The sequence below is a fragment of the Hippoglossus stenolepis genome, chromosome 9 (genome assembly GCF_022539355.2).
Source record: "Hippoglossus stenolepis isolate QCI-W04-F060 chromosome 9, HSTE1.2, whole genome shotgun sequence".
Classification (NCBI taxonomy): domain Eukaryota; kingdom Metazoa; phylum Chordata; class Actinopteri; order Pleuronectiformes; family Pleuronectidae; genus Hippoglossus; species Hippoglossus stenolepis.
Window position 1 is genome coordinate 327,124 of NC_061491.1, and position 26,825 is coordinate 353,948.

Sequence of the window (26,825 nt, forward strand, 5' to 3'; positions counted from 1 at the left end):
TCAGATACTAGACCATTACTGACAATAATCCATCAATTCATTGACCTTCCATTATGCTACAAAGTGTTTATTCTAATCAATGCTGCAAATACCCTTATCTTGCTGATGTTATCTTGCCCTCACATGTGGCTCTCTCTGCGGTTTCTACCTTCTTTTTACCCTGTTAAAACGATGATTTTTTTTAGTAGTTTTTCCTTACTCTTGTTGAGGGTTAAGGGCAGAGGATGTCACACCTTGTTAAAGCCCTATGAGACAAATTGTGATTTGTGAATATGGCCTATACAAATAAAATTTGATTAATTGATTGATTGACTGAGTGCTCGAGGACACAGCACACCCACCCACACCTGTGACCAGCACCCAGTGGACAGTTCAAGCTGTCACACAGTATTCATGCCTCAGTGAATACCAATACCACTTCCCTACATAGGCCAATCAGACCACTTATCCATACTTCTGACACCAGCATACAACGCCTCGCTGGCTGAGGACCTTAACTGTTTCTTTGCTCGCTTTGAGGTAAAAAGCATCAGGGACTAATTCAACCCCCCATCAGCCTCAAACCGCCTCACCCTCACTCTGTAGGAGCATGTTGTGAGGTATGTGCTCAGAGCCGTGAATCCCACGGAAAGCTGCCGGCCCTGATTGCGTGACAGGAAGGGTCCTGAAAAAATCAATTGTCCCTGACCAAATCTATCATCCCACCTTGCCTGAAGTCTTCCACAATCATCCCACTGCCATTGGTGGCCTACTGTCGAACTCACTCCGGTCATCATGAAGTGCCTTGAGAGGTTGGTTCTGCAACACATCAAAACCAGCCTCACACAGACCTTGGATCCACACCAGTTTGCCTACAGAGCTAACAGGTGTACTGAAGACGCCATCACCACTGCTCTTCACACTGCAGTGACTCACCTTGAACACCAGGGGAGCTATGTGAGGATGCTATTCATAAACTTCAGCTCTGCATTTAACACCGTCATTCTGGGCAGACTGGTCACAAAACTGACAGACCTTGGACTTCCACCAACCACTTGCTACTGGATTAAGGACTTTTTGACAAACCGCCCTCAGACTGTGAAAATAGGCTCACACCTCTCCTCCAGCCTCATCCTTAGCACCGGCGCCCCCCGGGGCTGCATGCTATGAGTCCCCTCCTCTACTCCCTCTACACCCATGACTGCGCCCCCACCCACCCCACCAGAATCAAGTTCGGGGATAACACAACTGTTGTTCTCAGGAGGAGACGAGACAGCCTACAGAGACACGTCCAAAGGAACGCTACATGGTGCTCTGAGAACAATCTGGTCCTGAACGCATCTAAAACCAAATAAATCATAATAGACTTCGGCAGAGCAACCAACATCCTGAAGGAGCCTTTCCACCCTGGACATCATCTGTTTGACCTACTGCCCTCTTGCAGACGCTTCAGATCAATAAAATCATGGAAAAACAGACTGAAAAACAGCTTTTACCCGACAGCAATAATAGAACTGAACCCTGCTTAATTTTTTAACTATATTGCACTTCATGTACAAATACAAATTTCTTTGCTAAAATGATCTGCTGCACTGTTTTCATATTTAAATTCTGCCTCATACATACACTTTTTTTTTTATTGCACCTTTTTTTTCTTCCTTTTTATGCTGTTTTCTTTTGTTGTTGTTTTCTATTTATACTATGCACCCTAAAGGACCCATATTTGACACTCTTCTGGGATTTAATTTGAGATATTGGTACCTCTAAGATGATATATCAGTGGTTTAAAGTCGAAAAAACTACTGCAAGGTGTATTTCGATGTCCCCCCTTCTGCCTCTCTCTGGAGCTGCAGACAGAAGAGGCTGATTTCGCCTGCCTCCGCCTGCCTCATTAATTATTTATGAGCCCCTCCTCTGATTGGCTGACTGCACTTTGCATCACACACAACCAGGCCTATCACCTGAAGCTTGTTGGAGCATAGGGTAGAACTTGCTGATTGGCTGACTGCACTTTGAGGTGGGCCTCAACGGCCTATCAACGGTCTCATTCTGGAGCATTGAAGAACTCTCCAGTAAACAAGAATGGTGATGACCACAGCTGAACGTCACGTTGTTATGTTTAGATACAGCTGTAGAAGACCAGCCACACATTCACAGCTGGTTACAACAGGATGTTTCAAACGGTAAGTTACACCGTCATCATGTTTGTTCAAGTTTTAGCAGGACAGTCGGCCAATGTGGGAGTAAGTCCAGAGTTTCAGTCCCGAGTTACTGTACGGAATAACTTCTACATTACAGGACTGCTGCATGTAGAAATAGTTTACTTAGATTCTAATAGTGTTCGGTTTTAAAGCTCAGTTCGTGTAACAAAGCGCTTAGTTACGAAACATTGTATTTGATGATGCAAGTTGCTTTATACGGTTGAAAACATATCGCAGATTTTATTATGTGTATAATCTTGTGGTTACGTAATTAGCGTTTTCCCATTGTTGTTGTCACGTACACATGACAGTTAGTTTTCATGCCGTTATTTTACTAGTAATCTCGATTTTTCCTCTATAAGTGCAGCTGTGGTAATGGTGCCATGATGACAACAGAGAATGTGCTGCAGGGAGACACACAAGGTAGATTATCAAACCATCTTCACTGTAGTCAACGTTTTTATGTTGTGGAACCAGTTTCTTATTTTTTCTGCTCATCAGGTTCTTAGGAGAATGAAGCAGCTTCAGTCCTCCACAAACTACATGACAAAGCATCCTGGCCTGGAAACTGTGTGCTGGACTGTCTACTCTCTGCAAAAGGTACACATTTATGGGGCTGATTCTGGGCCTTTGAGGCTCAGAAATTAGTAAAGATTTCCTAGATAATAATATAACTTAATTTGCATAGAACCTTTCCTACAAAAATGCAGCTCTAAGTGTTTTACATACATAATAGATAACAAAATAAAAACATGTTTAAATGTATTTCATATAAGAGAAGATTTTATAAAACATAACAGGTTAAATGATATTTAAAAGAAAAGGACATGAAATCTATTTAAAAAATGTATAAAAACAGACAAAGAAATTGATAAAAAGATTATAAACATGCAGGAGAGCAAGATCTAGTTAAAGGCTGAAGCAAAGAGATGTCTTAAGTTTTCTGTAAAAGACATTCACTGAACTGGATTCTCCGATAAGAAATACTGTGTGAAATTGTGGCTATTGTATAGCTAAAATGATGTAAATTGAAATGCATATTTACAATAAATATCAACTGGTTATTAGATATGTTAAATTCACTTTATGAAATAAAACATTTGAGGCAATTTTGTTCAGTAGAAAATTACTTTATTACAGAAAAATCCACTTGCAACAATCACATATTGTGGTGTGTAGAAAAGACTTTGATCTAAATGAAGACAATTTTATAATAAAAAAACCTTATTGCAAAAAGTATTGTACTAAAAAAATAAATAAAGTGACATGTCTGTGAGGTCCCTAGTAAAGTGCAATACCTCCCCCCCTCCCTTCCAGCTTTGCCAGGCGTACAGGAGCTTCGTCAGCTGCTGCTGGGGCCATCTTGCGAGAAAGGTGAGGTTTGTAATTCCCTCGTGTGAAGTCTTTCCCATACGCAAGGAGTTCCCTGATGAGGATTCCCAGTTAAGTTGGCTTCAGACCGCCCCTTAACTGGCACAGCCAGCGAGGACCTCTTCTTTTGGTAGTCTCTCGTACTGAGTGGACAGCAGCTTGGGGACGTTGATCTTCTGAAACTCATTGACGTATGGTGCAGGATCTTTAAAGACTTGGTCAAACAGGACCTCCATCAGTTCTTGGATGTAACCTGGAAAACATTTGTGCAGTGATGTTTTTATTTATGTAAATGTTATTTACCTTGTAATAAAAATACACATCTGTAATCAAAACATTTTGTGTATCTTACCATATGTTGGACTGTTTTCACTGGCTTTGCTGTGCCCCTTCCTTTCTAGATCGGCTTCTTTGAAGAGCTGGTTGCTTTTAGGGTGATCAGCATTTTCATTGAAGTGTATTGAAGACAGGTACAACCTGAAAAACAAAGAAATCTGTGTAAATTATCGAACTGAGACTTTGCACACCAGTTCAACCAAACATACAGAGCAAATTAACTCATGACAAACAGAAAAGGATCTTGCACCTTGTGAATCAAAGGGAAGATGACATTATTTGAGGCAAACTTAGGACAACACTGTAGAATGCCTTCATTTCTCCACATCCTTCAGGAGCCTCTACTTTGAAGTGGTGTTGAACCTGATTTTTCAGACAAAAAAAAGAACAGAAAATGATTTCTTTAATATGTATAATTACAGAGAACTAATGACACACATTATGTGTTCTTATTGTATGATGCACAGTTGCGATCCCTGAAAATATACTGATAGAACACAAATATAGTTGAAGCACTGTGAAACATTTACAGTACACACCTGGCTACCACCACTGTTGGTTTCAGTGGATGTTCTTCATGCATGTGGACATCTTGGAAGTGGTTCACAAGAGATCAGATGTGATGTCCCCTGCAGATAATTTCTGCTGCAGTGCACATAATGTAAACAAAGTTGAGGACAACAGTAGTCGTACAAACAGCAGTAAACTAGAACGTTTAGTAAGCACCACGGTGAGGAACAACAACGTGACTTTACAGAACGTTATGTGTGTTGTTTCTAAAGTTCTGGGTCATTCAGAGTGAAGCTGCTCTGTGTGCTAACGTTCATAAGAGTTAGCAATGCGCTAGACCTAGCATTAGCATTAAAAAAACACAACAAGAGCAAAGAGTGTGTTGTCCACTGCTTCCTTCTTTGTGAATTACGATACATCATTAATTTGTTTACTTACTGGTTGAGAGTCATGATCTGAGTCGAGCAGTGTGGGGAGGCTGTATCCTTGAGGAGTTGTTGTTGGTTGAGAGTTGGTGGTGAAATGAGCCGAGCACACATCGACACACGTCAGAAAAAATAAAGCTTAACCACTGGTCTTGAATATTAACATTCTTAGGAGGAATGTGCAGAGACACATTCTCTTCCTTGCATCCCTCCACACTGCAGTGTTTCTTCAGTGTTGTTTGTTGTGGTTAGCTTGGTGTAGCTAACAAGTGGCTGGCTTAGCAACATGTCTGCTTGGTGTCAGGTTCGGTATAGAGGGGTGGTGCTGGTGGTGGGGATATAAATAAAGTTTTTATCTCATCTTATCTTATTTTAAATCAGCACCACTGCACTGAGGCACATTACTCCGCTGGTCAACAAGTGACTCTGCTCCTCTGATGTTTTCTAATCACTTATACCTAGAACTGATCTTTATAAAAAACCTGCTGAATTCATATGTATGTTCCAGGTTAAAGGGTTTGTTGCTTCTTCTGCAACAAAGAAGTTAAAACACTGTGTTATGTCAGGTTTAAACATGTGTCTCATAAGCTAGACCGAATCAAACAAGCATAAAGTAAACATCAGTTCTGTATGTGTCCTAATAACTTGTGATCAGTGATGGTGTTTATTGTTAAAGTGTAAAGTGAGCGCAGCTCAGAGGGGGAGTGAGGAGAAAGCTCAGTACAGCACGACCGGACCATTGATGTTTGTCTGTCCTAAAGCAGTGGTGGTAATAATTATTCAGCGTTCGTTCACCTCTATGCAGGAGCCCAAATATTAGCACCTGTGCTGCTCCTTCTACACTCTGTGCTGTGTGCATCAACTTAACCGGATGTGGGTGTAACTCTATTCCAGCCACATGATTGGTTTGTTCGGGTTGTCTGTCAAAACATGCATGGGATGAGTTCTATTGACATTACATCGACATGTCTTAAATTTCTATGGAGGAAAAGTTAAATCGCGATAATTATCAATATCGTTTTTTTGCCCAGCCCTACCAGTACCTGGGCCAGATATCCATATATGCACGTCCTAGGTAATTTGACGTCAGGCTACATACAGCATGGAGTTTACAATCTTTCGGTCTAAATGTAGACCTTTCCGATAGTGTTCCTCCCATTTAACTCCTGTGTGTAACGGGTGAGAAATCGCCGTCAAATATCTTAAAGGACTATGAGTTCAGATCAGTGATATTTAAATCTAAAGAAATATGTGTTTACTCTAACAGCCCCATCCCTTCCCGTAACCTCACAGACCAGGTTTTCTTAACTGGAAAAATAAACACATTTATTTTATCTAGACACAGAACTTATTTTCCCAGACAGTATAATAATAACATTCGTTTGGAGTGAGTCTTCAAGTATAATTACCATTCGGATTATGGAACGTATATTCTCACAGTAAACCTTCTCTTTAACACAGGGAATCACCTTTCACAATTCAGTTCAAACAACAAAATAGAACTTCAGTATACATTCGAATTTAGTATCACCGAACAGCGGCTAACCAAATATTACATTAACACATGTCATTTAAGTGCACTGCACCACGGTAGGCATGAAGTCCATATACCGCAATGATACTGTCCATAAAGTTCGTGCCGCTCACTTCGTTCTGTAAAGTCAGTCAATAGTGTCCATGTACACCCGGTAGGGGAGATGTTTCGCCGTAGCAGTAGCTGTAGCTAACTCCAAGCCCGGTGCTACCGTGGAGAATGTCCAGTGGCAGAATACTCACGGGAGGAGACCCGAGGGGAGGGGGAGGGAGAGCGTGGCGAGAGCAAAACACTTGAACCTGCTGTGCGAATCACCGTTCACCGTGGACTCTGACGCCGTCTTCTCGCTAAGACTCGCCAGCCGTCCTCCGGTTCTTCCTGACTTACAGCTTTTCAGTTCGTTTCGAAAACTTCTCACCGGCTACTACTCTGCGCTGCCATCTTCTCCTTGCAACTTTTCTCTGCCGGAAGTCCCGCCCCCCTCACGCTCTCCATACATGTTGTCTCTTCCCATTGGTCCAAGTCGGTCAGTCATGGGCTCGTCACATGTGGATGTTGATGATGTAAAAAAGCACCTTCAAGAGCTCCTGTGTGCAAATATCATTAAAAAGATATCCCATCCCTACGCGTCACCAATTGTGATTCTCTAAATAAAACACTGATCCATAAAGAAATGCAATGACTTCAGGATACTGAGCAGATAGTTCCTAGCCAGTACACCACACATACTGGTCTTCTTGTCTAGAAGCAGTTGGTTTTCTGTACTTGACTCAGTTAATCAGTAAGGCCAAGTGAACATGTGTGCCAAATTGGAAAGAAATCCCTTGAGGTCATCCTGGGATATTACATTCACAAGTCAAAACTTGTATTTTAAAAGGTCACCGTGACCTTAAAGCACCAAATTCAGGCCAGGTCATCTCTGACTCCAAGTGAATTGTGCCAGATTAAATTAAATTTCCTACTGGTAGTACTGAAATATCACATTCACAGGAACATGAGTCACTGTTACCTTGACCTTTGACCCCCAAGCACCATAATAGAATCAGTAAATCCTTGACCAAATTTGAAGGCATTCCCTCAAGCTGATCTTAATATATCACTTTTAAGAAAAACATCAACATATTTTGTGAGGCAACCATGACCATGACCTTTGACTACCAAAATCAATTAATCCTTAAGTCCAAGTGAAGGTCTGTGCCAAAAGTGAAATGATTTCTTCATGGCCTTCCGGAGATATCACATTCACAAGGCAAATAATGTGTTTTGTGAGGCCATGGTGACTTTGACCTTTGACAACTAAAATCTAATAAGGTCATCCTTGAGTCCAAGTGAATGGCTGTGCCAGATGTAATGAAATTACCTTTGGGCATTCCTGATATATTGCGTTCACAACAATGGGCCTCATTTACAAACAGTGCTTACGTACAAATCTGTGCTTAAACCGTGCATTCAAACGTTTGACGGGTCTGGGATTCATCAATATGTTCTTACCTAAATTTGTTTGTGTGTGTGTGTGTGTCTGCTCGTCTCTGTTTCTCTTTACACACAAACTGATCATCACATGTATTTAGTTATTAATCAATGATGTCGGATCATGACTCGCTTTAACCCTGATGTCCTGACTATGCGCGTCACGTTACGTCTCATGTTGTGTAGCAGGTTTAAACATGTGTCTCATAAACTCTTGAGCGAATCAAACAAACAAAAAGTAAACGTCAGTACTGTACATCCTAATAAATGCTGATCAGTGATGATGTTCATTGTTAAAGTGTAAAGTGAGTGCAGGTCAGAGGTGGAGTGAGGAGGAAGCAGACTCTGACATAGACTCTGACACAGGAGTCCACGTCTGCGTCACGATGCATCCAAGAAAACACGTCTGTTTTTATGTGTGTATGTGATCCACTCTTTTTGATGTGTGTGTATATGTGTGATCCACTGGAGACACTTAATTTCGTTGTGCACTGTACAATGACAATAAAAGCATTGAATTGAAGAATGGACATGGAATGTCCACAGCTCAAGTGCTCACCACTGTGCAGGAGACGTGGAGGGAGGGAGGGTAGAGACTAAGTCTAATAACCAGTCCTGATATTTAGATTTTTTATTCAATCAATATATTTGTTTGACAGGCAAGCTGTGCACAAACAGGAATTTAATAATTATTTATTAATAGTTTCCTTATTTTTTTGTTATTGTTTTCAATTTATTTTTTGGCATAAACTTTGATCACCCTTGATCACCTGCCCAAAATAATCTCATCTTCTAAACCCACAACTTGTATCTTAGATCCCATTCCTACAAAATTACTTAAAGAAATTCTGCCCCTAATACTGAACACAATCAATCTGTCATTATCATCAGGATATGTACCACAGTCCTTTAAACTAGCTGTACTCAAACCCCAACTACAGACCGATATCCAACCTCCCCTTCCTGTCTAAAATCCTTGAAAAGGTTGTAGTCAATCAGCTGTGTGAGTTTCTCCAGGATAATAATCTCTATGAAGAGCGAATCACAGCACGGAGACAGCCTTGGCAAAAGTCACTAATGACCTTCTAATAGCTTCAGATCAGGGATGTGTGTCTGTCCTCGTTCTGTTAGATCTTAGTGCAGCATTCAACACTATTGACCATCAAATTTTATTACAGACTAGAACAGTTAATTGGCATTACAGGAACAGCCCTAAACTGCTTTAAATCCTATTTTTCAGATCGATTCCAATTTGTGCCAATTAATGATGAGTCATCTGTGCGCACCAAAGTTAAACATGGTGTTCCACAGGGCTCTTTGCTCAGCCCAATTTTATTCTCATTATATATGCTTCCACTAGGAAACATTGTCAGACACACTCTGCAAATTTCCACTGCTATGCGGATGACACCCAGTTATATTTGTCAATAAAACCAGAACAGTGTAATCAATTAACTAAACTCCAAGCATGTCTCAAGGACATAAAAACCTGGATGACCCGCAATTTCCTCTTATTAAACTCAGATAAAACTCTAAAAATAGAGTAGGAGCCAGAACTTTCAACTATCAAGCTCCTCTCCTGTGGAATCATCTCCCAGTTTCAGACACCCTCTGTACGTTTAAGAGTAGGCTTAAAACCTTCCTTTACGATAAAGCTTATAGTTAGAGCCGGTCCAGGCTTGTCTTGGACCTGCTCTTTGTTATGCTGCTATAGATCTAGAATGTCGGGGGACACATGACACACGGAGCTTCTCTTCCCAGATTCTCCTTCCTCTTCTCAATCCTTATCACATCAAAGTAATTCATATCCCATCAATACATGTTACTGACTTGACTTCTTCCCCAGAGTCCCTTTGCCTTATCGTCCGCAGATCCAGGGCCGCGGCTGCGGCCACATCATGGATTATGATGGTGGATCAGGAATCACAAATCGTGATAATAATGGCGGATCCTGCATCGTGTTGGCATCTGATAGTGGTGGTGGACCACGATTGAGGTGGAAGCTGATGGTGGATCCTGTTGGCGGCAGTTGATCATGATTGTGGACTATGGTGGCATCCGATCGTGATGGTGGATCCTGATCGTGGTGGCTGCTGACCATGGACTATGATTACAACAAGACTGCTTGATATATAATATTTCTCCTCAGATACTCTACCATTACTGATAATAATCCATCAATTAATTTACCTTCCATTATGCTACAAAGTTTTTATTCTAATCAATGCTGCAAATACCCTTATCTTGCTGATGTTCTCCTTTACACGTGGCATCTATTGCACTCTTGTCCGTCCTGGGAGAGGGATCCCTCACATGTGGCTCTCTCTGAGGTTTCTACCTTCTTTTTACCCTGTTAAAAGTATTTTGTTTTTTGTTTTTCCTTACTCTTGTTGAGGGTTAAGGGCAGAGGATGTACCACCTTGTTAAAGCCCTATGAGACAAATTGTGATTTGTGAATATGGGTAATACAAATAAAATTGATTGATTTTCTTTTTTACTTGTGCCATGGTCTGAACCTCAGGGGACATTCACCAAATCAGTTATTCCACCCGGATGTTATTCTTTTATAACATCGTCACTCCGGAGGACACTCTACATAAACAAGTGTCTTTTGTGGCTTCCACCTCCGACACAATTATTTCAGTTTCTGCTGTTGTGAAATTCTTCCGTTTTTTACCATCATTTACCACCTCTTATAACCTCAACTTCTCTTTTCAGAGTTGGCGCACGCACTCATTTTGTGCGCAGAGTAAGAACATTTCTGCACATGTTAGTGAATGAGGCTCAATTTGTTTAAATGAATGTGGCAACTTTCATACCATTTGCATTTTTCAGAGAGATGTTTTAGGTCTCGCATCCACATCACTGTCCATAGTACCTCCGTGCCGACACTTTGAAACAGCAAACGGGAAGCAATTAAACACATTACTTACACCACACCTGGTTAGCCACCTCTTTTTCTCATAACAAGAGCGGGAGAAGGCCAGGTGTAAGATCATCCTCATGACTTTCCGGCTGCTGAATCTGTAAATTGGGTCGGTCCGGACCAAGCTCCTTTATTATATTATATATTATTATATTATTTTATATTTTCCGCAGTTCCAAGTAGAGGAAGTAACTTAGTGACAGCAGATGTACATGTGACACCATCAAGGGTCGTCCAATCACATAAGATTTTTAAAAAACTATTGGCTGCAAATAAAAGTGGGAGTATCTGGGGCGCAGTCGATGCGTCGCAAGGAAGGTTGTTGCGCAAAGTAGAGTTTACTTCTCTCACTGAACAAGAAAAAGTGAGGAACAAAGAGGAAAGGAGGTGTTAAAGCTGTTTAATTGTTAATATTTGTTGAGATTGTTCATATGTTAATGTAGTTGTTTAGGTAAAACAGAACAGAAGGCAGAAATAAGAATCAAAAATCATCTTTAAACCAGAATAACGTTAAGTTTCACTTTCGGTCGGTCAGTTGATAACCACTGGTGACAGTGACAAGATAAGAGGATTAAAGGCCTGATAAAAGTCTGAAGAAAAGCTGTCAACGCAGTGGGAAAACTGGACTTAAACTATTAACTGTATCCACTTCACAAAATTTTGGGGGAAACAGTTAAGAAACTAAAGAAAGAAAGAACCTTGGCTAAAAGTGCTTTCACCAAACAAGCTAACTTCCTTAGCAGAGGAACATGAAGTATGGCTAAGATTGAACTGAGAGAAGTTCAAAAAGCTCACCTCTGAGGCTAGAAACATCAGCGAAACAAACGATGAATACAGGGTTTGCCAACTAGCAGACATTGAAGCCGACACAGCTGATGGGGAGGAAGCAGAGCTTGACAAGCAACAGGAGGATGACCTGGAGAAAACAGCTTCCAGTTATTATGATGCTACTAGGGGTCACTGCCAATGCAGGAAGGAACTTCCGGTACATCCAACCGGACCTCGCAGCTCTTGCAGCAGCATTGGAAATTTCAGGAGTCGACAGAGAAGAACCAGGGTAAGATTAGATTCATTAGATCATTTTTCGGATTGTATAGGTGTATATTGTCATTGAACTGTGCTGATTGTACTGATTGTGTTTACAGCTGATTGAAGCGGGACAGATGACATGGAACCATCCTTCCACAACCAGGAGCTCACCGACCTGTGTGCCACACTTCAAATAAGACTAGAAGCTACACTGAATCTCACAGCTACACACCACAGATGTCTCCACACTGGAGCAGATTCGGACAGAGTGCCACCAAGAACTTATGACCCAGAGACATTTCAAGCTTCACCTGATTAGTTTTTCACTGGCTAGGCCAGTTGTGTTTTTACAATATTTGTGCTGTATACAATTAAAGCTGTGACTCAACATATACCTTGTTCATGTTATTTTCCCTTTACAATAGGTTCAACATATAACATCAAGCATCACATGAATAAATGTATAGTCTTCAGTAACTGCAGTGCTTTTGGTAAAGGCTTACTAATAATTCATATTAATAAATACATTTTTAGTAATAATAACTATTAATTATTTTTGTTAATAATATTGTGTGGGAGCAGTTTACCCATGTGTGTATTATAATGACCCAGGGTGACCAATAGCAACAGATCTACCAGCCAATCACAAGTCACTTTTCGTTTCAAAGGTCTGTGGTGTCATCCAATAGTGAAGTGAGATAAGTTCTCACAAGCGATTTCGCTGCGATTCATATGCTAATTCTACTTTGGGTGGGAGCCTTAATGTCCTCTGATTTGTGGACTCAAACACTCCACCCACCCCTCCATCAGTATATTGGTGAGTAGATAAGGAGTGAATTTAAATTTTTTGTTGAACTATCACTTTAAGCACTTTAGTTGAAGATGCCTTTTTCAAAAGCTCTTTATTTTGTTTTTAAATGCAAACCTTATTTTACTTGAAAACGAGAAAATAACATCAATTTAATAATGTCAATGTCAATTTTATTTATATAGCACATTTAAAAACAACTTGGTTGACCAAAGTGCTTTACAGGAGTAATGGTACAACAAAAGGACAGTAAAAAGGTAATACATTATAGTGCAAGTAATACAAATAAAATACATTATTAATGTAAAATAAAATTTAAATAAATAAATAAATAAAATAAAATAAAAGATATATGATAAGATAAATAAAATCAGCTGCGATGAAACGTACTCAACTCGAGCAGAAAGCCTGGGAGAACAGGTGTGTTTTTAGTAGCGATTTGAAGTGTGTTAAAGACGGGGCAGATCTGATGTGAAGTGGTAGGTTGTTCCACAGGTTTGGGGCGGCTACTGCGAAGGCGCGATCACCTCTGGTTACTAGCCTTGTCTGAGGTTTGTCAAGGAGCAGTTGAGTGGCTGATCTCAGTTCCCTAACTGGAGTGTGCATAAAGAGAATTTCAGATAAGTAAGACGGTGCCAGTCCGTTAAGAGATTTAAAAGTTAAAAGTAAGATTTTAAAAACGATCCTGTGACAAACAGGAAGCCAGTGTAGGAGGCGCAACATGGGTGTGATATGGTCTCTCTTTTTTGTCCTAGTCAGCAGGCGAGCGGCAGCATTTTGGACTAGCTGCAGGCGTTTAATGGATGATTTGTCTAAGCCTACATACAGGGAATTACAATAATCCAGACGGGAGGTAATGAATGCGTGGATAATTCTCTCTTGGTCTTTTTGTGGGAGGTAGGCCTTTACCTTGGCTATTTGTCGCAGTTGAAAAAAGCTACCTCTGACTACTGAGGAAATTTGTTTTTCAAAATTAAAAGCCCTGTCAAAAAGAACACCAAGACTCTTTACAGTGGAGTGAGTATTAGGAGCAAAAGGCCCAAGATTGTCCACATCTTGCAGTTCTGATTGTCCAAATATGGTAACCTCAGTCTTATTGTTGTTTAATTTGAGGAAGTTTGAATCCATCCATGATTTTACGTCATTTAAGCACTCAAAGAGGGGCTGCAGTGATGTCTTAGTTTTTTGGTTCAGGGGCAAGTATATTTGAATGTCGTCTGCAAAGCAGTGAAAGGAGACATTATATTTTTCAAAAATTTATGCTAGGGGCAGCATATATAGAGAGAAAAGGACAGGGCCTAGAACGGATCCTTGAGGTACCCCACATGTAAGTGGGGCCTTCCCAGAGGAGTATTCACCCAGGTGGACAGAAAAACTCCTATCTGTTAAGTAAGACTCAAACCACCTGAGTGCTGTACCTTTAATCCCTACAAGGTTTTCCAGGCGTGACATTAGGATTGCGTGGTCGACCGTGTCGACAGCGGCCGTCAGGTCTAGGAGCACTAGGACAGCAGAATCTCCTGAATCAACAGTTAAAATCAACAATAATAACAGTACCCTCTAGTTCAATGTGAAAATGAATAATGAACATTTATACAACTACTAGGCTACTTCAAAATATATGTCACATAATCATATTGCGTGTTAGACATTATGATGTTTCCTATGATGTGACCTTTGCTTGAGGACACTCACCCTTAGTGGACAACTTTGAATTTTAATTGAATATCCCTGATCTCAAGTGTGGGAGTTTTTAGTCAGAGACAAACATGGTACCTTGGAACCCTGTAAGCTCTGCATATCAGAAATGGCTTACCACAGCAGCACAACCACTATGCACGGGCAAGTAGAGGGAGGTTAAAAAAGTTCAGAGTAACTTCAGTTCAAAGTTTCAGTGTTACTCAAATTGCACCAATCTTTTCCTAAAATAACTTTTTGATAGACTACTAAACTTGATTTTACACAATGTTTTTGTTTTCCACCAGTAAGTAACTTAAATTTAACTTTGGTTTTGTTGTTGGACAGCTTAATGTAGATTGATATATTCCTTTTACTTTAATGGAACAAGCTCTAGCACTCATTTTATTTTGGAGACATTTTGTATGGGACTGTAAAAGGCAGATAAGCAGTTCAGACTGGGCTATATTTTGTCGTGGAATAATGCCTTGCAGTGCATACTTATAATTAATCAAAAAAGATAATTGTTAGATTAATCAATTAAATAAACTATAGGTGCCGCCCTAATTATCTTTAACATTTTTTTATAGGCTTTTTTGTCTCAGGATGTTGGAAGGGGCGGTGCCCTTGTGCCCCGTATTAACCAGCTGCCACTGGTCCAAACATGTATGAAAATACCCAAAATGAACACTGTAAGTGGACTACTTGATCACTATATGAGCGATCACTATATCAGGTTTCCACTGTATTTTTCTATGTAATAGTAGACACTGAAATTATAGTCTGTGCATGGCAGGCTACACCCCTCTGTCAGTGTTGAACGTGGGGGGCGGGGCATAGTGATGGCTGTCAGCCATCATTGATGGACAATGGCAGCGTCCTTCAGCCCAACCCTACTGGATATGTTAAACTTGCTCTGATAAGATAGGATAGTATGACCCCATTCAGAACTGCTATTATGATCTCTCATGAGTGATCCGATTGCAGTGTGTTGTTGTTGTGTGTGAACATACCCAGATGATTCAGGATAGTTCACCCAAAAAGGAAAATTCACTCATGATCTACTCACCACTATGCCAATTTAGGGGTGGGTTAAGTGTTTGAGTCCACAAAACATTTTTGGAATTTCAGTGGTAAACAACGTTGCAGCCAATCCAATAAAATGAAAGTAAATGGTGACAACTTCTTCAAACGTGGTGTCTTTCAAGTGTCAGTAACCCCCGGAATTCAAATTTGACTAAAAACAAGGTAATTTACACCATATTTTTTGCCTAAATGTCCACTGTGATCCACACGCGAAAGCAGCCCTGGAGGAGGATAACACCCACTCCTCCATCGGCGTAGTGGTGAGTACATAATGAGTGAATTTTAATTTTTGGGTGAACTATCCCTTTAATGTGTCCGGAGATCCGATCACACAGACCACATTCGGAGATGGTCTGGGACACGTGTGGCCACGTTCTTTTCACAAATGTGTCCTGGGCCACATTGAAGGACTGCTTACTCAGCTGATGTCTTCTGACCCACTGCAGTTTCACAGAGCACAATTTAATTTTTGTCGTTGGTAGGCTATCTTATGACGTAAACACCGGGCAAGTCAGGGCAGGTCACATCCCTTCAAGTTGGCTGATAACAAAAGAGCTATATCAAGCAAGGAGGATGAGGGAGAAGGAGAAAGGCACACTTTCAACACCTGGAGGTATTGTCATTATTTTGAGTTTGTGTCAGAAATGCAAAGAACATTGTTGTCAATTATAAACTTTGTGCTTGCAGCCAAATACTGTCAACCCCAAAAAATTTAACATCAAATTTATTGAACCATCACAGCAATGTGAAACTTGTGGGAAAAAAACACCAGGGCTGATAGGGAGGCCTCCACTGCTAGTGATACATGCACACCGGTCAAGCAACGGAAGCTGGATTTCAGACCAGGATAAGTGGACAGGAGATGTTGCCTATTTCCACAGTTGACTCAGTCTCATTTTGACATTTTATAGAGAAAATACCCATGATTATGGTTATGCTGCCACAGAGAAAGACATTTGCCAGCTACCTTGAGTAGCATATTGAGACAACATTCGAAAATGGAATCTAATTTGAAGACCATGTTCGGAGAGGTCGACTTTGTTTCCATAACAGCTAACATCTGGACGTATAAACAACAAATGCTTTCTGGGTGTTACAGTTCACTGAATCAACCGCTCCATTTTGGAACATAACAAGGCTACCATAGCATGTAAAAGAATCAGAGGCAGGCACACTTTGTTGTTACTGTCACAGAGCTCGAACAAATTAATTCATCAAACGGCTGCTTGGCAAAGTTTTGGCCACTGTGACAGAGAATAGATACAATTTTGCTGAGGCGTTTAAAGTAGAGTGAGAGTTTAAAGTCAGTGTGTCAATTTGGAGTCCGACTCAGACCTCAAAGAGGACAGTGACAAGGATGTGACTTTTACAGATCTCACAGAAGCCCTCTCCACTGAGACTGACTGTCAGTTTGACATCAAGTGATGTTGAGATATATTTAACTTCCAGTGCAAACACCAAGGCAGTTCACAGGAGTTATATAGGTAAATGCACAGCTCATCGGACCAAGTCTAGTCGATCCACTACTAGACGATCCACTTGCATCAGAACATGTGGAAGAATTTTGTGTAATGAGTAAAGAGTAATTTATTACACTTCCTGAGTAACTTGCTCAACTGAGTAGAGAACTACATCATATGTATGTCCATTTGTTTCAAATATCCTCATGATTTCAAACTCACCATTTATTCATTCAATCTCAGTTTATAATTTGAGTAAGGAACAGAAACAGGAAATGGCATTGGTTGTCTTAAATTATGCAAAATGCCAAACAAGAAATGTTGTCCCCCCCCTTTCCTTATTCTAAAATGTTGTTTTGTGAAATGTTGTTTTGTTGAATTATGTTGTTGTCCTTTAAGAAGTGTTGTGTTTTGTAAAAAAAATTGTTTTGGCCCTCAGGGCCACCATATGTAGTGGCCTAATATTCCAAGATGTGTAAAATACACCTTAACATGTAAATACAAATACTCTTAATGAATTAATCCAACCATGACTTTGGCTGTTATATTGCCACTTGAAAATATTTTTTTACCCATAATCAATACTAATATTATTTCCCTAAACACGCTTTTACCCTTTTAACAATACAAAATTAGTAATTTAGAAAACACAGACACATTTTGGGACACAAGATGGGATTAAAAAATTTGATTTCAATTACTTAAAGTCAGGAATATTCCAAATGCAGATTTCACACTCCATATTTTCCAGTAGGTCTGTGATTTCTATGAAGCTCATGAACCAAGATCTATCAGATGGAGGGAGGCGCTGCAGCTCAGGAAGTCTGCACAACCAGAAAGTAAGCTACAGCAAATCTGTCCACAACAACCAGGCCACACAGACTGCCTCTAAAAAAGTAGTGGTTTTGGCTTGTACATGCCGCAAGCAAAAATAATCGACCGGGCCAGCATGGATGATCTGAAACTAGTCATCACGACTGGGCTGAGATCACCCATGCTGGTACTCTAAACCTGCCATGAACAGGGCCTCTATGGGCCGTTTCATTCTTGCCAAACCGGTGGGCGGTCGCGCTTCACAAACGCCTCGAACATCGTGCCAGTGTTGCTTCCCTCCATATGAATCCCGATGTAGCATCTCCCTTGAACCGCGCTGTTATCTTTATCGATAGCCACTTCTCAGTTAACAAAAAGGGCAGAGACACTACACCGTCACCACTACCGCCTCTGAGCTGTAGATTTTCGGCTGACACTGAGCTGTATCTGAGCCGAACGAGAGGCGAACTCACCTGCTTTCAGAAGCGATGTTGCTGCAGGATGAGGTCCTCTCCATCACTACCACACGATCCTCCATCTTCCCCGTAACGGTTATCGTACTTGTGCGCGCGCGTGTGTTCGACAGACTGCCAGCCCCTCCTTCCTCCACATCATCACAGGACACAGCAAACACCCTGTCTGTGCACTGACTATTCAACACATGTCCTGGGTTTGCAGCATTTCTAATTAGTTTCAGTGCGAAGAATCGTCTCAAATATGGAAACTCCTATTAAAAAAAATATTTTAAACCTGTTTTACATGTATTCAAATAAAAACAGTAAACAAATATGGAATATTTGTATTTCTTCCCAAAATAACGTTGATGCTTTATTTCATAGATTATCTTAAAAAAATCCCTATTCCTTCCGTTTTTTAGCTTCTTGATTCATGCAACCTTAAACATATTTTGCTTACCTTCAGGTGATTTTACTGATATTTAGAATTATTAATTATTAATTAAGACATTTTGGGGCATTTCGTCTCTGTCTTTTGATGTAACAGTGGACGTGGGAATGGGAGAGAGATCGGGGAATACACACAGCAAAGGGACGTGTTAGAACCGAATCTTCGGCCGCTGCAGCAGGATTACTCTAGCCTCAATATCCGGGCGTCCGCTAGCTCACCTGTCGTTAACTGATTGTTTTATGTGAGAAAAATAAACATTGATGTTAATGTTGACATTTTCTGTAAATTTAGTCTTTCTACATCATAAGTGAAATATCTTAAATCCTCTTCCGCTTTGTAGAGGTGTAATCATGGAGAAAAATACTTATCCAGTTTAAATATTTTCTGTTTTTGGTCACATTGGTACGGATCCCCTCTGGTGACATTTCGGGAAATATTTAGTGTGGCCACGAAATAATAAAGCGTGAGAATGAGATAATAAGTTGTGGCCACGAGTTAATAATCTGTTCTTTAGTAACAAGACCTTGCGAACTGAATTTGCGCCTCTTGGATGAGAGATAAAACGTTTCACTTAATCACATGATGTAGCCTCTATAATGGGCTTGATGCCACACTGTTTTGTAAGAGTTTGCATTTGATAATAAATTAAAACATATGGCCCTATCCTCGTGCGTCATGGCGCACGCGACGAAACACACAGTCAAACTAGCCCCAGCTCATTCCGCGGTGCGCAGTTTCTCCAAACATTACGTTACAGGCATATGAACCATTACGTTACGAGCACATTATTTTACATTTTGAGTGATATCTAAATAAAAGGCGACCTTCCTGTAAATGGGACGTGACACTTGAACAGTTTGTGAATGCAGGATGGAAATATTGAGATAACAAAATAATCAACTAATTGATAAAGAAAAATACAGAAAACTAATTGAACTATATGAAGTAATGATAAATAATACATACAATAAATAATTAAAAAAACTAAGACTGCCCATGAAACTATTAATGAGAAAATTGAGACTTAAAAAAAAGATTTGTCTCTGTGAATAATAAGTAAAACTTTATTATGAAGAAAAATGTGAATAAAACCAGAGACTGTCATTGAGAAACTCCGTTTCCACTTAATAATTTCAATCCATAATGACAGTTCATCACCTGAGTCTCACTCTGACAATATCAGAAAAGTGTAATGAAACATTTCAAAGTAAAAGCCCTCTAAAATCCCTAAAGGCATTGTCATTTGCAAAATACCTTTACAAAAGGCTCATTTTTATTATATCCTCACAATATTCCTTTTACTGTACAAACAAAGATAGGAGGGGGAAATATGTAATATATATGTGACCAGAGTAATACCACTGGAAATAAAATTGTATCCATAACACTTGACAGATGATGATACAAAATTCTCAAACGGTACAAGGGTAAATAAATTCAACAAATAAATAAGACAAAATTAATTAAATACAAGTAATACGCAATAGTCATTAATCATTAAAATAATATATTAACTATTAATACTGGGAAGCCCAAATAATTTCAATACAATCAAACTATTTCAATCATAACTTGGAAAAAGAGGGTTACAAAAAAAGCCACAGAAAGGCAAATAAATACATGCACAAACAAATACACACAGGCATGTACATATATAAAAACTAACTGAATTGTAAAATTGACAACAGTGCTGCTCACTGCAGCATATATATCCTGTATGGAGACTCCCCTGAACAGAGCCCAAGAGGGGTGAAGCCACCCCTCAAGCCTTGAGGGGGCTGCATACTTTTACAACTGTAAGCCAGAGATATAGACGCCACAATCCAGTGAGACAGCCTCTGGGGGGACAATTGCTTTCTCTTATTGTGAGTAGCACAGTATACTAACAGCTGATCACCTTTCCTGAACTCTGCTGTTTTAACATGTATACATGTAGAGCCCGCACAGGGCACAGTGTATTAAGCTCCTTCTCCTTCACTGAAGAGAATGGAGGCGGGTCAAATGCCAACAGCTCTACTGTGGGACATCTGTAGGCTGACTCCACCACTTTAGGCATAAAAGCTGGGTTGGGCTGTAAGCAGGCTGAACTGCAAGCAGGAGGGGTGTTTGGACAAAGCCTGTAGATAAAACACCAGCAGTGGACAAAAGTTTTGAGAATGACACAAATATTAATTTTCACAAAGTCTGCTGCCTCAGTTTTTATGATGGCAGTTTGCATATACTCCAGAATGTTATGAAGAGTGATCAGATGAATTGCAATTAATTGCAAAGTCCCTCTTTGCCATGAAAATGAACTTAATCCCCAAAAAAACATTTCCACTGCATTTCAGCCCTGCCACAAAAGGACCAGTCAGTCAGTGATTCTCTTGTTAACACAGGTGAGAGTGTTGACGAGGACAAGGCTGGAGATCACTCTGTCATGCTGATTGAGAATAGCAGACTGGAAGCTTTAAAAGGAGGGTGGTGCTTGAAATCATTGTTCTTCCTCTGTTAACCATGGTTACCTGCAAGGAAACACGTGCAGTCATCATTGCTTTGCACAAAAAGGGCTTCACAGGCAAGGATATTGCTGCTAGTAAGATTGCACCTAAATCTACCATTTATCGGATCATCAAGAACTTCAAGGAGAGAGGTTCAATGGTTGTGAAGAAGGCTTCAGGGCGCCCAAGAAAGTCCAGCAAGCGCCAGGACCGTCTCCTAAAGTTGATTCAGCTGCGGGATCGGGGCACCACCAGTGCAGAGCTTGCTCAGGAATGGCAGCAGGCAGGTGTGAGTGCATCTGCACGCACAGTGAGGCGAAGACTTTTGGAGGATGGCCTGGTGTCAAGAAGGGCAGCAAAGAAGCCACTTCTCTCCAGGAAAAACATCAGGGACAGACTGATGTTCTGCAAAAGGTATAGGGATTGGACTGCTGAGGACTGGGGTAAAGTCATTTTCTCTGAAGAATCCCCTTTCCGATTGTTTGGGGCATCCGGAAAAAAGCTTGTTCGGAGAAGAAAAGGTGAGCGCTACCATCAGTCCTGTGTCTTGCCAACAGTAAAGCATCCTGAGACCATTCATGTGTGGGGTTACTTCTCCCAACCATCCAAGAACAGTTTGTTGACGAACAATGCCTTTTCCAGCCTGATGGAGCACCTTGCCATAAGGCAAAAGTTAAGTGGCTCGGGGGAAAAAACATCGGAATTTTGGGTCCATGGCCAGGAAACTCCCCAGACCTTAATCCCATTGAGAACTTGTGGTCAATCCTCAAGAGGTGGGTGGACAAACAAAAACCCACAAATTCTGACAAACTCCAAGCATTGATTATGCAAGAATGGGCTGCCATCAGTCAGGATGTGGCCCAGAAGTTAATTGACAGCATGCCAGGGCGAATTGCAGATGTCTTGAAAAAGAAGGGTCAACACTGCAAATATTGACTCTTTGCATAAACTTAATGTAATTGTCAATAAAAGCCTTTGACACTTATGAAATGCTATATTTCAGTATACCATAGTTACATCTGACAAAAAGATCTAAAAACACTGAATCAGCAAACTTTGTGAAAACCAATACTTGTGTCATTCTCAAAACTTTTGGCCACAGAGATCACTCACCTGCTTTGCAGATTTCAATTTGTTAATGAAATGTTAAAAATGAGTCCTCCATGCACACACAAGTTAGTCATGGAGTTGCACAAGGTCCTTGGACCGATACCATTCACCCTTATATATGCTCCCTTTAGGCAACATCATCAGAAAGTACTGTGATGGAAATCTGGAAATACAAGTGGCTGGAAACACCAAAGTTATCCACGTGTATTTTAATAAGGGCTTTCTGCAGAAAGGATCAACACAGAGAGTCACAAGGATCTCAGAGTGAAGATGCAGGACACTCAAATGCAAGCATCTTATATAGGAGGACTAAGGCTGTCTCTCAGAACCAGTTAAGACTGGTTCTGTAGGCACAGGAGAGAGAGGAATCTAAACACAAACAACTGATTTACATGTGTTTCCTAAGGAGATAAGCAGACATACATTCCGTTCTTTGGAGAGTAAATAAGTGGCAAAAGGGTCTGGCAGTTTTCAGGTCATCAACAGTTCAGACCATAAAACAGCTCAGGTCATAAAAGTCTTTAGACAAGGCTGCAAAAACTTACTTTCTAAATACAAATAGTTTGTCAACCATACTTAGTTAATTTTTCTACTACATTTCCCTCCTTTTTGTCATTTATGACAACATAAGAGAATGCACAACTACAGTAAAACATCAAATACATCAATTCACCAGGATTTCAAAATGCATCATCATCATCACTGTAGGGCAAAGCAAATTGCCATTGTCGTGGACACAGGTATGGTCTTAAAAGGGAGTAAGGACTGATAAGAGCAGACTAAACAGCCAATCCAACATGACATTCTTCATCACTATCAAAAGGGTTCTGGGGAGGGAACCAGTCAGGGAGGGGAAACACATCTCTGGGCTCATTAGCAAGGTCATCACGGGACAGTTGCATATATGCACCAATGTGGCCGGTCACCGTATCACCAACCCACCTATACATAAGGGCCTTCATGCATGTAAGGGTGCATGAACAAAAGCATAATATAATGCCAAAAGTAAGTAGTACAGGAATTAACAGTTGAACTAGCATCGCACCCCAGGGGCCAAGTTTGTCAACCAGCCATCTGTTGAATGAAAACCCTGCAGAGTCAGAGGGGTTAAAGGCATCTCTAATCTTCTCTAGTGAATCGATTACAGAGGTGAGGTTGTCAGAGTTATCAGGGATCAACGCTACACAAGCATCTTTAGTAAAATTTAGAGTGGCACAAAGGCCACCTGTTTTGGCCAGAATATAATCAAGTGCCATTTCATGCTTCAAGAGTGTTAGACGATGTGATTTGTAATTTGAAGAAAGATACTTGAAACCCCTAATTGTTTCGTTTGCGAACATGGATAAAGAATAAGTCATGTTGTCTATGTGGTCAGCTAAAAATGTGACACCATACCATGGTAAAAGGCCGATTCCCCACTTCTCGCCAAGGGAAATTCACCAATGATATGACTCTATCGTGGTAAATTGTGCCATATCACATTTAAATCTAGAATTGGAGGATTTTCTGGCCATCACAATAATATTGGAGATTGAGATATTCACAAGGGCACAACAACCTGACCAATATTTAGGCAGATAAGGATATAGTGAGCCTTTCCCACATTGCCATGCAAAATTAGTGAGCACGGAGCTACTGTTGTAATTGATTACCCTTCCATTTGAGGAGACAACTTTATCATACAAATAAATGTCACAAGAAGCATTTCCTAGGGATTGGCCTGTAGAAACTTGTCAATAACACATCTTGTAATGTCGTGACCGTAGATCTAATTGGTGTCATCGGGTATGCGGATACATTTACTGGCTTATCATTAAAAAAGGTGGATCTCGCGGAACAAACTAAAGAGACGCAGCTGGCATTCCCCATAAAGCCCATGGAGGCTACAGTAGTCAACCAAAGTGTGAGTGTATAGGTGCAGTGTCGGGAAGCCATACGTGCGAATAGAAGTGTGGCATGTTCATACGAGCAAACACTCTCTGTAGCTTCTAAGGAAAACAAATCATCATATCGCACAGGATGCCTGAAACCCAACAAAACAGACTGGCCTGGGAGATTGGCTTGAATGGTCCAAAGAAGAAATCCGTACCAAGAGTTATCAGTCAGTGGGAGATCACTGTCATCATCAGTCCAGCTCCAAGGTTCCCAGGGGGTTCTTACAAACAATTCTCTTTTCTTAACATTAGTGGTGAGCTTGTCATTATCAAGATTACAGAACATGAGCCAAATAATAGGAAAAACAAATATTACAGTCATCAATAAAAGAACAGTTCCTCTACTGCCACTCAGGCCCAGCTGACTGAAGGGATGCCACGGAGGTCGGCGTTCCATCGTCGTCTTCTCGGCGGTATGTGTATTATGTGATTCCCCGAAGCAACTCTTACCAACAGCTGTGCTGGTCAACGCTGCCCCCTCTTCACTGATCCTATGTTTTAAATATTCAGTGTGGGTGCAGCAGGTGGATGGTCTGGTTCTGGGACTCTCTTGCAGTGACTGGCATGAATCCACGTTGTCCTTTCAGCGACCTTCACTGCCGTGTGGGTTGTTAACAGGATCTGGAACGGTCCTGTCCAGCGTCTGTGTCGCCAACTTTTCCGCCTTAGGTCTTTCACTGCCACCCAGTCGCCGGGCTTCAGGTTATGAAGTGGTCCAGTCGCCGGGGTAGGGAGTGCGTCTTTAACACCCCATCTGTGTATGTGCAGCCGTTTTTCCTCCAAAGTGCACGCTCATCCGCTGTTGCTCTAAGTTGGAGTTCCTGCAGGTCAGCCGTGGGGGTGGTGGGGTCGACCTGTAAGAGAATGTGTGAAGCAGATAGTGGCTGGCGAGCAGCTGCTTTCGCTGCTGCATCCGCCCTGGCATTTCCTTGTGATACTGGGTCATTATTAGAAGTGTGAGCATCACATTTACATACTGCAACCTGTTTGGGGAGGAGGACAGCATCAAGCATCTGAGACACTAGAGCATGATATACAATTGGCTTGTCTCTGTTTCCAAATCGTGAAAAATCATGTACTACACCACATGCATATCTACTGTCGATATTATGTAGATATTCACCCCTTTCCCCTTAGCCAATTTGCATGCTTCAATGAGATCAGTGAGCTCTGCTGCTTGTGCAGACAGAGAAGCAGGGAGAGGTCTTGCAATCAATGTATCATGTGCTGTTACCACAGAGAAACCAACTTGATTTGCTCCCGTGTCTGAATTGCGAGATGCTGATCCATCCACAAACAGTTCAAAGTCTGGATTCTGCAAAGGTGTTTCCTGTAAATCTGGTCTGGGGAAACAAACTTCAGTTATTGTTACTACACAGTTATGTTGTTCACCATCTCCTTCTGTTGGAAGAAGAGTAGCTGGGTTTAGAACATTACAGCTTTTCACAGTGATGTTAAGCATTTCCAACAGAACAGCATGTTATAGATAGCATCATAGACACAGCATTTGGGGTCAGCAGGGTGAGTGGGGAGTATCCTGCTAAATCCCTGGATGCCATGACAGTCTTATCTGAAGCTGCTACAGCTCTAAGACAAGTAAGGAGGCCTGTATCAACTGCCGTCAACTGCCTGTGTGAAAGGTCGGTCAGGGTTGGGTAGTCCTAAAGTCGGGGTCGTTTGTAAGGTCAGTTTCAAGTCAGTGAAAGCTTTCTCTGCGTCATCAGTCCATGTGACTTTACTATATGCTTGTAGGCCTTGCCCGTGTGCGATTGCGCTGAGGGGCTCCTCGAGGACAGCATAGTTAGGAATAAATTATCTGCAAATAAGAACACATTCCCAGGAATGACATCACTTGTTTCTTTATAACAAGTTTAGGAATATTTTAAATTACTGTTACTCTCTAAGGGGAGAGGGATTTGCCCTCTGCTGTGATCACATGCCCTAAAAATGAAACTTGTTCATTTACAAACTGCAATTTTTTCCAGGCTTGCTTTGTGGCCTTCTGCAGCTAAATGTTTTAAATGAGCCACAGAATCCTTTTCACAATATTCTTCAGTTGGAGCACAAATCATTACATTGTCAACATATCGTAAAAGTTAAAAGTGCACTTCCTGGTGTTATCTCTAATGATCTTAAGCTTTCCTTTAGTGCCTGGTTGTAAATGGTCGGTGATTCACAATAGCCTTGACGAAGGCATGTGAATGTATAACTTTCTCTGTTGAACTCAAATGCAAACCAGTATTGGCTGTCTTTATCAATTCGAACGCTGAAAAATGCATTTGCCAGATCAACAACAGAGAACAATTTACTATCCTTCAGAACTTGCTAAAGAATTGTTTAAGGATTTGGAACAGACGGAGCGCGTTGTTGTACTGCGGCGTTGACAACTTACAAATCTTAGATGAATCGCAAATCATCAGGTTGTGATTTATCAAAAATATGCTTCACCGGAAAAATCGAAGTGCGCACTAGTGAATCCTTGCAAAGAACAATTACACCTGCCTTCAATAGAGAGTTGAAAACTGGTGTAATACCATCGATGGCTTTCTGTTTCAGTGGATATTGTCAGATCATGGTCTGACAACCACAGGTTCCATGTTTTAAATTAAACCCACTTCATGATTACCTTGAGCCCTTGAAATGTTGTTTGCATAATGTAAATATACATGTGCATATTGGGCATCTATATGTGTGTCTGGTACCAGTTAAACAGTCCTGAATGTGTGAACAACAGATGTAAATCATTTTCTAAACACTTTCAAAAATGGAT

The 26,825-nt window shown here is 40.9% G+C and overlaps 3 protein-coding genes across 6 annotated transcripts in view; 2 read left to right on the forward strand and 1 right to left on the reverse strand.

Annotated features, from left to right (window-relative positions):
* apba1a (amyloid beta (A4) precursor protein-binding, family A, member 1a) overlaps positions 1 to 18,271 on the reverse strand; it is a 57,467-nt gene extending 39,196 nt beyond the window's left edge. For both annotated transcript variants that reach the window (XM_035166580.2, XM_035166579.2), the window contains exon 1: positions 18,099 to 18,271. The gene's annotated coding sequence lies outside the window, so the exon portion shown is untranslated. The remainder of the gene's footprint in view (positions 1 to 18,098) is intronic.
* The window catches only part of zfr (zinc finger RNA binding protein), a 1,162,720-nt gene that overhangs the window by 310,902 nt on the left and 824,993 nt on the right, over positions 1 to 26,825 (forward strand). The window lies entirely within an intron of this gene.
* On the forward strand, positions 1,707 to 4,094 carry LOC118115439. Of its 2 annotated transcripts, XR_004697563.1 has the most exons (4): positions 1,707 to 2,162; positions 2,548 to 2,603; positions 2,682 to 2,780; positions 3,498 to 4,094. XR_004697563.1 is itself a non-coding variant. In XM_047341321.1 (3 exons), the coding sequence occupies exons 1-3, from the start codon at positions 2,580 to 2,582 to the stop codon at positions 3,648 to 3,650; spliced, it is 276 nt and encodes a 91-aa protein (XP_047197277.1). In that variant the 5' UTR covers positions 2,336 to 2,579; the 3' UTR covers positions 3,651 to 4,094. The 2 variants fall into 2 exon arrangements, 1 of the variants encoding a protein (XP_047197277.1); XM_047341321.1 differs by lacking the exon at positions 1,707 to 2,162 and having other exon boundaries at positions 2,336 to 2,603.